The 12,292-nt window shown below is 41.3% G+C and overlaps 1 protein-coding gene across 1 annotated transcript in view; it reads right to left on the bottom strand.

Moving 5' to 3' along the window:
- Window positions 1–923: 923 nt before the first annotated feature.
- LOC101845412 (tRNA wybutosine-synthesizing protein 4) overlaps window positions 924–12,292 on the bottom strand; it is a 43,789-nt gene continuing 32,420 nt past the window's right edge. The window contains exons 14-16 of the mRNA XM_005103675.3: window positions 7,222–7,403; window positions 3,411–3,540; window positions 924–2,452 (exon numbers count right to left, since the gene is read on the bottom strand). Of these exons, the coding sequence (XP_005103732.1) occupies window positions 2,282–2,452; window positions 3,411–3,540; window positions 7,222–7,403 (483 nt within the window). The 3' untranslated portion in view covers window positions 924–2,281. The remainder of the gene's footprint in view (window positions 2,453–3,410; window positions 3,541–7,221; window positions 7,404–12,292) is intronic.

Raw genomic sequence — 12,292 nt, 5'->3', positions numbered from 1 at the left:
ATCTATGTTTTCAAAGATCATTTTTAACACGAAAAGTGAAAATACCGGCTTTAAAAAAAAGGTACCAATAGAAAGAACAGTTCTTTTTCTATTAGAATAAAATCATCGACTTGGAATTATTTAGCATGAATCTTTCCGCAAAACTACCGGGAGCACTCAGTACACTACACTATAGTGTCGACTCGCTCATTGCGATGGCTGGTGCGGCACTGGCCGAGACAACGCTCAGTGTTTTAATTGAAATAACGACAGATAATCGTGTTTGAGGCAATAAAATACCGATTTGTAATGATCTCACAGTCTGAAAAAAATTAGGCTTCATTTCTTTGTTATAATGATTGTACTCTGTTAATGTAAAGATGTTTGGTGAGCTTGGTACTCTTTTATTATCTGTCAAACATGGGGTTGCAGCCAGTTAGCGACTTCAGCAATATTTGATTATTATGTTAAATGGAAACAGCTGCCATTCTCTTAAACATTGATTGAGAGGTAACAGTATGGTACCAAATTTCTCAGGAGACACAGGCCTTTCATTAAAACAGATGAATTCGACATACAGCTACTTTGAAAATTTAGTATCTGATACCTAGTATGAAGCTAATACTTTGTTGCATTTGATGTGAAGTCCATTCTCGAGAAAATGTTGTTTTGTCCATAAGTTTTTTCTGTTAATGAAGAGTTTTCAAATTTTGTATGTTACCTTGTAGTGGTATAGCAAAGGTGACTGCTAAATTTCAAGTCCCTATATATCTCAATTCTAAGACCCTCATTGCTAAGGAAACATGCTGCTCAACTCCGAAGGCCATTTTCTCCTTTTCATGTTTCCTCACCTCGCACAAATAATAGTTTTGTATTTTCGTCAAATATCGTCATATTTACTTCATTCTTATTTAAATTGTACGGAAAAGGTGATAGTTTTTTTATAGTAATGTTAATTCAGTTTTTAAATTTCTTTCACATCACTGATATTGACCGGCAGGCACACAAATGTAGTTTCTGGGACACCGATATACACATAAATGCCATGAACATTTTGTTTTCATTGGAAAAATTGCAGGCAAAAGCACTAGAGTAGATCCAGAACAACTTGCTAGAGAACTTGAACAGATGGGAGAGGGAGAAAGACTAAGACAATATAAAGGTTTTTCTTAAAAGTGCATCCAAGCACAGAAATAGGTGGCAAACCATGATTGTTTCATTTCACAGTTCATGATGATGATGAACCCAGAAGCTAGTATGAAGAAACAGAAATATAGAATATCCATCTTTAAGTGCGCCCAAGAGTAACTGACATTTTATGGACAAGGCAAACAAGTTGCCTAGTCCGTCTCATTTGCTAAAAAAATAATGGCAGAAATAAGAAATGTGCTGATAATAGCAACAAATAAACGCAAGAAGACTGTGGCACAGTGAAAAAAAAATGCTTAACAACTGCCTGAAATACTCGAAGGTGAAATTTTATTATTTGAAAACTATTTCCAAAACGACTGGTTTTTTCAAAGTTGTTGATAGACCATAGACGTGGCTCCCAACCCTCTAATCCCACACACATACACACACACACACACAGACAAATACAGTTACACATGCACATGGACTACACATACAGCTACACATGTACACAACACACAAGCAAACAGAAAGAAACAAGTGTACACTTAAATACCCTCGAACACAGCTCACGTATACGCAAACCCAGATACACAACAGCACCCTGCAGTAAGCACACTTGCACCGAAAGCACCTTCCGTTCCTGACAAAATATCATCCTTCTTCCATATCATTCATTGCTGGGTGAGGTGTATACCTGATATAACAAACAAAGTGAACTTTGTAGAAAAACGGGAGAAGGGTAAAAGCACTCAGTTGGTTGTTGCAGTAAAAATGGAAATGACTGAGTGCTAAGTTTGGAAGCATATAGTTGACAGGTAATTAATTAGCCCAATGCGATTTGTGTACATCATTTAAGTTAAGTTGGAGCAGGTGTGATTGGCCCATGATGTCAGAATGATGACAACTATTGCGCCATAGGTCTGATTGATGTGCTATCTTACTTGCCCAAAGATCACGACTCTGGAACAGGGAAAACCCCCCGTTATAACCCTGTTTCGGAACGGGCATTTTGACACAACAAGAGAGAACTTTACCTTTAAGCTAATGAGACCCACTGCTGACACACTACTTCTTAATCTGATTTCATGTACTTTTCGAGTACATGACCCCTGGTTCTGACAGCTGGAATTTTAGAAGCTTGAACCATTGCTTTAGCTTGTCCATGACTCTATTCCTTGAGGGAAAGACACTGTGAAATATCTAGCATAACAGGAGTTCTGTTCAGGTGTGTACCGAAGGAAAAGCAGTTGCCCCCACCACCGAACACTATCACTTGATCAGGATTCGTTTGAAGTGAGCTGTGGCGGTGGAACATAAGCAGGCTGTCTTTCTTCTGTTTCTGAGGAATAAACAAAGTATTTTTATAAGCTTCACAATGAATAAAAAAGAGTAAAAGCTCACTGGAAGACAAATGATATCCACAAGTATTAAGCTGAAAGATTTTTCAAAGTTCTACGGAGTGCACAGACATCCAGAACGAGTTGACCACAGCTAAATACTGTCTTATTTAGATGGCTGCAAGCAGTGACTGAGATTTAATTCGTGAGATCAAATCAACATGGAGACTTGATCTTTATGGTAGGCATGTAGTAGTGGTAGTAGTGAACTCCTTTATTAATTGTCCGTGCAAATGTTTTATAAAGTGCTCAGCTGGGTGAGTAACTGTCGCAGGGTACTCATGGATTTCAGCCTTTTAACTGACCCAGCACAATATGATACTATCGATTACTGAAAATCTCCATATAAAACTGGCAAAAGGAGAGTACCCCAAAGGCAGACAGCATCTAGAGTACAAAATATTGGCAAGAAAAGACTGCAGAAGCCTTGGGTGTCAATTTGGATACCTACTTTAAGGCAGCTGCCTTGAATATATTTGCACGAAGGCATACATTACTCTCAAAACTTGAAAATTGCAGCACGGGCAGTTTGAGGAAAAGAGGCAAAGAGGAAACACCTAGCAGAAGCCACACATTCCAAGATCAGTTTTTGTCCAAATTCAGAGCAGGAGCAACTACTGTTCTCACATGTGCCTGTTCAGCCTCACCTTCTGAAGTCCACAAAGACCACTTTCAGAGCAATCAGATAGTCCCATGAGATCAATGAATGCATACGTACTAATCAACATTCAACAGAATAATAAGAACAAGATCCTCATTTCCTTCACAGTGACTGCAACACCTGAACTATTACAACTTACACATGGCACACACAAGGATACATTGGCAGTTCATAAATCTCTGCAGGTCTCAGACCATTCATTTGCTCAGGCATTAACTCTGTATCAAGATAAAACTTACTGGAAGAGAAAATTCTTGAGCAACTCTTGTCTTGAGACAGAGCACACCGACTCCGGGAGGCGGGTGATGTAGGTTAACTCCACCCACAAGGATCATGTTATCCCCAGACACATGAGCAGTGTGGGAATATCTACAATGAAAATGAGACAGAGAGAAATACACAATATTTTGATGAGCTATGTTTATATCATATCATATATCATACCATACCATATTATATTTCTTTATATTATATCTTTTTTACAAATAACATTTATCTATATTGTATTATATTATGTTATATTATATTATATTGTATTGGATTAGATTATATAAGATTATATTAGCCTATATTATAATAACAGAGGCGTAAAAAACAACTTGAAAATGTAATCACCCATTCATTGTGATAAAGCCTTGCACTACCCACTCATGCAGCATACCAATTCAAAGAATACTCATTAGTATGATACTGTTTTTTTATTAGGAGCACGAAACCTTTTTTTGAATATGGGCAGTGTTAGTAAGATTGGGACTAGTCATCAGTCAGTGAAGAGCAGAGGGAACGAAACTGCCATGGTTTTGGATGGCTTGGCATGGGGGGGCAATGGTGGGCTACATTGCACAAGTGCTGGAACGTCATGTCTTATCCTAAGTTTTGTCATGGTGTCATTCGAGCAGACATCTTCACACATGGCAAAGCACTTTCTCACATGGCCAATGCCACTAGACAATTCTTGGGAAACTAAATCATATTATCAGCTCTAGAGTGGTCACCAGACTCCAGTCAATAGTCCTGATATGAATCCTACAGGTATGGGAAGGCCCATGAAACAATTGCTGAAGAAAATCGACTTTGCTCCCAATTCAGACCCTTTGTTTGCAACTGTCTGTGACATTTGGGATGAAATGACAGATAATTATGTTCAAAATTTAATAGAGCCGATGCTCAAAAGGGTTTGCGCCCTATACAAAACCAGTGGCTCCTAAGCAAAAAACAATGAGCACATCTAATGTTAAGTTCCAGCTTTGCCTGGTATTTGTGATTGCTCTGTTTTCTGTCTTATTTGAAATTAATGAAATAAAATATTGTTCATTGCAGAGACAAAATCCTCCATTAACTGAATATGCAATTTATGTCCATTCTGTCAATATTGATGCTCCTCAAAGCACGAGCAAAAACAATTTTACATTTCTTTGACATTGCACAATTTTGCCAAGCCTGATTTTTTAAGGTCAGTTTTGAGTGACCATATCTCAGGTGTCTCTTAACTCACTCAAGTCTATTCTCGTGTATTTACGGGACGCGTGCCTGTCCAGTGGCCCAATCCTGAGTATTTACAGGATGTATTTTATTGATGGATATATCCAGTGTCTTTTGGTTAAAAGCAAAGAGAAGCCGAGAGCCAACAGTTGACACACTGGTTTCGTTTCATAAAAAAATTTGGTGAAGTTATGTGTGATACATTTTTTTTACCCGTAATGGAGTAAGCCAGTAACCCTCGCATTGTGTTAGATGATTTTATTATAAATTGGACGCAAAAAACATTGGCGGAATCCCAAGACATTGCCATTTCAAAATATCCATAAAATAAAAACTATGCGGACAATTTATATTCAGTTTTCTTTTTCTGTGAGAACATTCCTTTTTTTCTTTTGTTGCATTTTTTCCCATTATAATAACTTCTACAGTCTTTTTGCGGCAATCGATTCAATATACCCGAAAGGTGAGAGGCTGCAATGGTTGTTGGGCGAAATATAGCTCAGGCTCAAGTGACTTAACATACTTGAAATATTAATGTTTTTTTGGTTGGTTTTTTTTATAGTAGAGGGTTTTACTGCGCTCGCAACTGCATAAGGTCATATGAGCGCCAAGGGGTGGGTGTCAACAGAGAAGTCTTTAAAGGATATCAGACTTATTCTGCTCACCTCTCTAGCTTCAACAGCACAAAGTCTGCTTTGACTATCAAGGCACCTCGGAAATATCAGGTCACAAGAGAGTGACAAACATACAAAAGAAGTAGAGGAAAAATGACAATACAGTAGTCTCCGCCTAAGATCCCACCGCTTACGATCCCGGTTCGCTTAAGATCCTGCTGTTTTAAGAAAACAGAATTTTTACTATACAAAAGTCACCCCTAAGATCCCGCTCTGATTCACTCTGAAGGTCTACCTTCTGCTAAAATCCCACATTTCAGTTCATAATTTGCGGAACAAAAACCCGGGCGGGACAGCCGATCAACCAAGAGTGAAAAGTTGAGATCAATAAACTGTCCGTCGCGTCGAAGATCAGCCACTAGTGTGAATGTGATCACATACACGTTGTAAAACTCGATGAAGCGATAAATGTTTGCCACAGACGGGATCACACCGGGGTGTGAACTGACTGACACGTTTGTTTTCCTCGAACATCGCACTCACACCTGAGCTCTCCCCCTAAACTTACATCACTCGCTGGGTGGGTAGGGTCTACACGTTCGCTCCAGGCGGGATCACATTGAACACTCTTCCCTGACCATTGCAGAAGTTGTCTCTACTCCCGAATTTGCGAGACAGACTGAATTTTAATTGGTGTGTTCACAACATAATGGTGTGTAACAACAAAGGCGGTTTGGGGGGGAGGGGGGCTTGGTTAGAGATGGAAAGCTATAAATTTTCGACAGGTAAGGGGGAAGGGCAACTGGATAAGCGTAGATCTTGAGACTCATGATAGGATAATATGTGAAAACGGCGCGCCTCATCCCACTATGCACTGTGATAGGCCATCAAGGTTAACCACTCTTTGCTCGCCATACGTCATAAATCCACCAAGCGGACACGTCAGTTCATTTTAGAGTAGAGGGAGACCATTTTATCGATTGCGAGCCTTAGCATGGGTCACCATAGATTCTTCCCTGGGTTCGTCGATTATGATCCCGGTTCGCCTAAGATCCCGCATTTCCTTTCTCCCGAGCACTGGGATCTTAGGCGGAGACTACTGTAGTAAGGATTAGGAAAGAAAAAGCAGCAGCTCCCTGTTGTAGATCAGGCACAGTTATGAGCATGACATGATGAATCAGCCCATTTACAATTCTACTGTGCTTGAACGAGAAATGTTCCCCCTTTGGAAATGGCCTAAAGACACAACAGTCAGTGATATTAATGTGTCAGATGATGTAGACTTTATTTAGCTTTAAATTGGTATGTTACATGAGTGGGAAGTACAACGTTTTAACATGATGATAGGGAGATTACATTTTCAAGTTTCTTTTGGACGCCACTACTTAGTTTAAGTAGAAGTTTTACAACGCTCGCAACTGCATAAGTTCATATGAGCACCACAACGACGCCACCACTATATCTATGTTTATAATATATCTATCAAAATGGCTAATACTGTCAGTACCAAAGAGAATGCACTTGCAAAAGCAATGGAAGACCGTACAAAATGTTGTTTCTGTCACCTGTCTTGCTTTTTCTTTGCACTGTATGACCGATATTGTGATGACGTGCTTCTATTTACTCAATCTCAAAAGAGCATCACCGGTCAGTCCTATTTCTTATATTTTCCTCTATTGTTTCTGTCTATCTGCCTCGATGTGCTTCCAATTACTCAAACTCAAAATTGTCCATAGTGACAATCTGGCAAACCTTGGGGTGGGTGGTTAACGGGTGTGCTGGTGTGGATTGCTCCTTCTTTCCTATCAAACACCTATCAATACTATCATCCTCATCTCTCCTCCTTTTTTGTGTTTGTTACTCTCTCGTGACACCTCTAATCTTCCGCCACTTATATGACCTAATTGTGTAGCAAGCGCGGTGAAACGCTTAAAAAAAGAAACAACAAACAAACCTTGGATACAGGCTGCCCTGAAGATCCATCGTCCGCCAGGTCATAGTGGTCAGGTCCAGAACATGCACCGCCCCGACCGGTGTGTGGCTGGCGTCCAGGCCTCCGGTCAGAACGACTTGACCACACCAGAAGCTGAGGCAGTGGGAGTGCCGAGGGCCCGGGAGTTCCCCACCGCATGACAGCTAGAACGAGACCAGAGGAAACAAATAAGATTTTTTTAAATTAAGAAGAAAAATTCGTTTAAATTTGTTTTAGTAAGAGTTTAACGTACATAAAGAGGATCCAGGTTTTCTTGAACAAGTGTCTAAGGAAGTTACTGAGGATCAGATGTAACAGACAGAATCACCAAAGAGGAAGTATTAAGAATGAGACAGAGCCCAGCCAGAGATGAGGTGGGAAAAAGGTGCTGGCAAAGGATTGGACACACTTTGAGGAAGTCAAGCAGCTGCATAAAAGGAAAGTGTTAGATTGGAACCCACAGGGTAAAAGATCAAGAGGAACATTACGTGAAACCTGGAGAAGAGTCACGGAAATGGATGAACACAAAAGTGGAAAGACGTGTAATGACATCAAGCGACTAGCCCAGGATAGGGAAATGTGGAGAGTGCTTGTTTGCAGCACAATTAGGCCATATAATAGTCGAGGATTAGAGTTGTTCCAAAAGAGGACCTATCAATGCCAAACATGGACCACGAACAAGACATTGGAGCAAAGAATTCCAACATGTGAAATGCAAGGTCTTAGAAAAGCAGTAAACAAGACCAGGCGAGACAAAACCAGAAATTCAGTATAGTCAGAGAAATGAAGGGCACAATGATGTCATGCATCACATCCAACAACAAAGAATCAAAAGGTTCGGACATCTCATACCATTACCAACACACCATCCAGCACAACGTGCCTATAAAAAAAAAATCAATGACAACAATGCTAGAGGGCGGCCGAAAAAGACCTGGAAAGATGGAGTCAGGGACACACTAACAACTCAGGCATCCCCTGATCCAAGCTCTCCGGCTAGTGGCAGAGAGACGTCTCTTTCTTCCCGCGACGCCCAAAAGGGAATAAGCGGCGGATAAAAGTAAAAGTAAAGTAAACAAAACTGTCCCTGTAGTATTATGCGATTGTGCAGCCGCGTTTTTTTTCGTGTAATTCTGCATATTTGCATAATTTTAGATTCTCCGCGTTTTTCCCCGTTTTTTTTTTTTTTCACAAAACAATTCACGCCTCGCCATGTGACTAAAGGGACGTAATCACCGTAATAAGTCTCATTTAAGTGAAAAGTTGGTTATTTCCCTTGTTAGAAGATCTTGGTTATGGGTTGGGGTTTTGTTCCTTGAGCATGTTCAATTTTTCAATCCATCAAAAGTTGTTGTTCTCATGTCTGCTGATGTTTCATGTTTGACCGGAGTAACTGGTTTTAGTAATGTGCCTGCATCAGAGGTCCAGATATCCTTCTTTTTTTAAAGCATTTTTCTTTCCTTTAAAGATCTAGATCTACAGCTGAAAGTTGCAGAGATTATATTTTTGGTTATTTTAAAATTTTTTTTTTTTTTTTTAAAACTGATGTGTATTGTTTTCTTTTCCAAATACACAACAAATTACTGATACTGATATGTTCCAATTTCAATTTTTCTGTACATAAAACACGAAAATCATGAAACTTCGCATTGAAAAAGTGCAAAACATGTCGCGAATGGTGTTACGGTAACTTGCATAATTTTGCTTTTTTTGGTGCATAATTTGGCCTTCTAAATTTGCATCATTCTACGGGGACAGACAAAAGAGTAAAGAAAAAACACACACCCAAGAAGGAAAGATCAGGATGATAGATGTTTGATAGGAGCAAGCCACACCAGCAAGAAGGAGCAAGCCACACCAGAGCACCCGCCAACCACCCGCAAAAGCTTAGTGTACAGACACGTAATACTTTACACTGTGGCTTATTTTCATCTAAATGTTTTACGCCCACATAAACGATGCCTGTGGAGTAGCGGTGAGGTGTTTCGCCGTCACACACAGAAGACCCACGTTCTGTTCATGTAAGGGTGGGGGGTTTGTGCAGTATCTCGGTCTTTCTGCTGGGCCTTTCAGCCTGGGTTGGCCCTGACAGGCAGGCAAGGTCGAAGCCCGCTCCCTAAATTATGATCTTAACACACACACACACACACACACACACTCACACACACACACACACACACACACACACACACACACACACACACACAGACACACACACACAGAAAGCGGCCACTCATTGTTCTGAAACGGAACACGACCCCGCCATGAGTACGGCATGTGACAGTGAGGGCGATACAGCTTGACATCATTCGCCACGGGGACTCCGAGTGCCCTGGCTTTTCCACACACATCAGCGCGTGAGCAAGTGCACATAACCACATGGTTTTAACACAAACAGTGCCCCCCCCTTCCTTGGGCAACGTTCACACACACACACACACACACACACACACACACACACACACACACACACACACACATACCCGCACAAACACACTTACACATACTCTTATGAGCAGTGAGTCATCTCGGCTGTCCGGCCTCTTGGTTGACCTAACAGAGTTTAGACGCACTTTACACTCATACATAAATACACTAGAGAAAGGGTCAAAACAAGGAGTAAGCAAAAGGTTAAAAATGGAGTTACCGAAATAAGGGTCACCTTAACGTGTTTTGTTTGTTTGATTTTGTAAAGTGTTTTACGGCGCTCGAAACTGCATAAGGTCATATGAGCGCGCGGGACACACCTAATATTTTCAGTTGGTCGGAAATTTTGAATTTTGCCCGGGTGGCGGCCGAAGCCTACTCTTATCGATTTTAGACCACCAAGGGATCTTTAACGTGCGCAACTTGCACACGGGCCCTCCGAGATTTTTCGCCCTTGTCCGAGAAGGCTAGGTGTAGATCTTTCCTACCAGAAGATCAGGGGTGTGCTGAAAGACAGCAGTAAGAAGAAGCCAAGGAGTAGCAGTAGAAAGGATGCAGAAAGAATCAGGAGCCCAGAGGAAGGGGCAAAGGAGGTGAGGGGGTGCGGACAGAAAGAGGAAACAACATGAGGGCAGGAAATGAGGTGAAAGGAGACAAATTTAGAGAAGAAAATTTTTCGGTCGTAACCCGGATTCGAACCCCGGACCTTTTGAATGAGAGGCCAACACCTTAACCTCTAGGCCACGAGAGCCCCCGCACCTTAACGTGGTAACAACGCCCACACGGAAGAAGACAATGAATCATGAGGTCACAGCTTCTGACAACAAGGCATCTATAAAAACGGCAGCTAAACTATAATTATGTACACCCCTGGCTAGTCGCAAAACGCTTAACAGACACGTACATATCATTATGTACAAGGGCGCGCACAAACGAATAAAGGGCACGTTTTGATATACCAGAACAAGTGTGGTTTGGTAAGATCGTTTGAGCAACTAGCCCTTCGATTTTTAAAACAGCTCCTACATGAACGAACTTTGCAGGTGAAGGGAGAGCCATGAAACCTCTTCGAACAATCAAAGTTCAATTTTCTTCGCTCAGGATTCGAAAAAATGTCCTCCTCTCCGAGTCATTGAAGTGACAAAGCAACAAAATGTTATTCACCAAAAGCCAGACACACAGGGCAGACAAAATACAACATGACAAAGACATATCACAACAAGGGAAGAAAAAAAAAGACACCCCCCAGCATAACAAACAAAAACAAAACAACCCAACAACAAGCAAACCCTAAACAAAACAAACAACAAATCAAACCAACAAACCCGAAAAAAACTCCCAAAAACAAAAACAACTACCAGACATGGGGCGCTGTAAAAAAACACATTAAAAAATTATCAGAGTTGTTTGATGACATTATAATGTGCAACGCAGGGTCAGCTAGGCGTCTCGGCCAATCGTCTTGGTTCTCAGTTTGAAAGAATCATGCAATCACCCTTTAAAGTTTCTGTCAGTCCGTCACGACTACACGCATCAGCGCGCACGCACACGCACACACATACACACACACTGTTTCACACACACACACAAACACTTCGTATCTCTCTCTCTCACTCTCTCTCTCTCTCCCTCTCTATCTCACACACACACAGGCAAACACACACTCAAACCCCTTCAAGCAGATAGAAACTCATCTCCACCAGGTTCTTGTCCCAACTCAGCCAAAGCACTTCACAGTGGACGAGATAGCACACTTACCCCACGGAGCCGACACTTTTGTCCTTTTCACACAATAGCCGACGCAGCGGAAGATTAGATCGACCGGAAGAGACATCTCGCCAAGTTTCCTAAAATAAGGGACGCACTTAAACCTATCATTTAGCACAATTGCCCCACTCACTCACTTAATCCCCTTCTTAAACCCCTGATCTTAACGTAGGTAAAAAAGTAAGATCGAGCACCTCGTCTTCGCGGATAAGAACCACACATCTAACAGGTCCCGAGTGCATGTTGCGTACGTACACGATTCCATGGTGGTTGAAAATCGTAGAAGTAGAAGACTAGGCCGTTTGGCCGTCGACCGGGTTAAATTCAAAATAAACCTTACAATAAAAATAAAAATATAAAGATTCCTATCACACCTGTAAAATACTAAGACACAGCCTTACACTTTCCAGTCTCACCTTTGGAGCATATTAAGGAAGTCAAGAACTGCAAAAAAAGGGGGGGGGGGGGTAGTGCTAAGGCAATCTACTACCTCTATGTCTATCGACCATACAAAACTATATCTTTTTAGTTTTAGTACAGGTTTTTTTTCGGCGCTAGCAACTGCATAAGTTCATAAGAGCGCCAAGGGTGGAAGTCAACAGAGAAGTCCATACAGGGAATCATGCTTACTCTGCTCACCACCCTAGCTTCAAAAGCACAAAGTCTGCTTCGACTATCAAGGAACCCCGGAAATAGCGGGTCACAACAGAGTGACAAACATACATTAAGAAGTAGAGGAGAAATGACGATAGTAAGGAAGAGGAAAGAAAAAGCAGCTGTTCCCCGTTGCAGTTCAGGCACACTTATGAGCAGGACATCCCATTTACATTTCTACTGTGCATGAGAACATGTTAACGCC

Source organism: Aplysia californica, unplaced genomic scaffold, assembly GCF_000002075.1.
Source record: "Aplysia californica isolate F4 #8 unplaced genomic scaffold, AplCal3.0 scaffold00386, whole genome shotgun sequence".
NCBI lineage: Eukaryota > Metazoa > Mollusca > Gastropoda > Aplysiida > Aplysiidae > Aplysia > Aplysia californica.
This window is presented reverse-complemented; position numbering and strand designations above follow the sequence as displayed.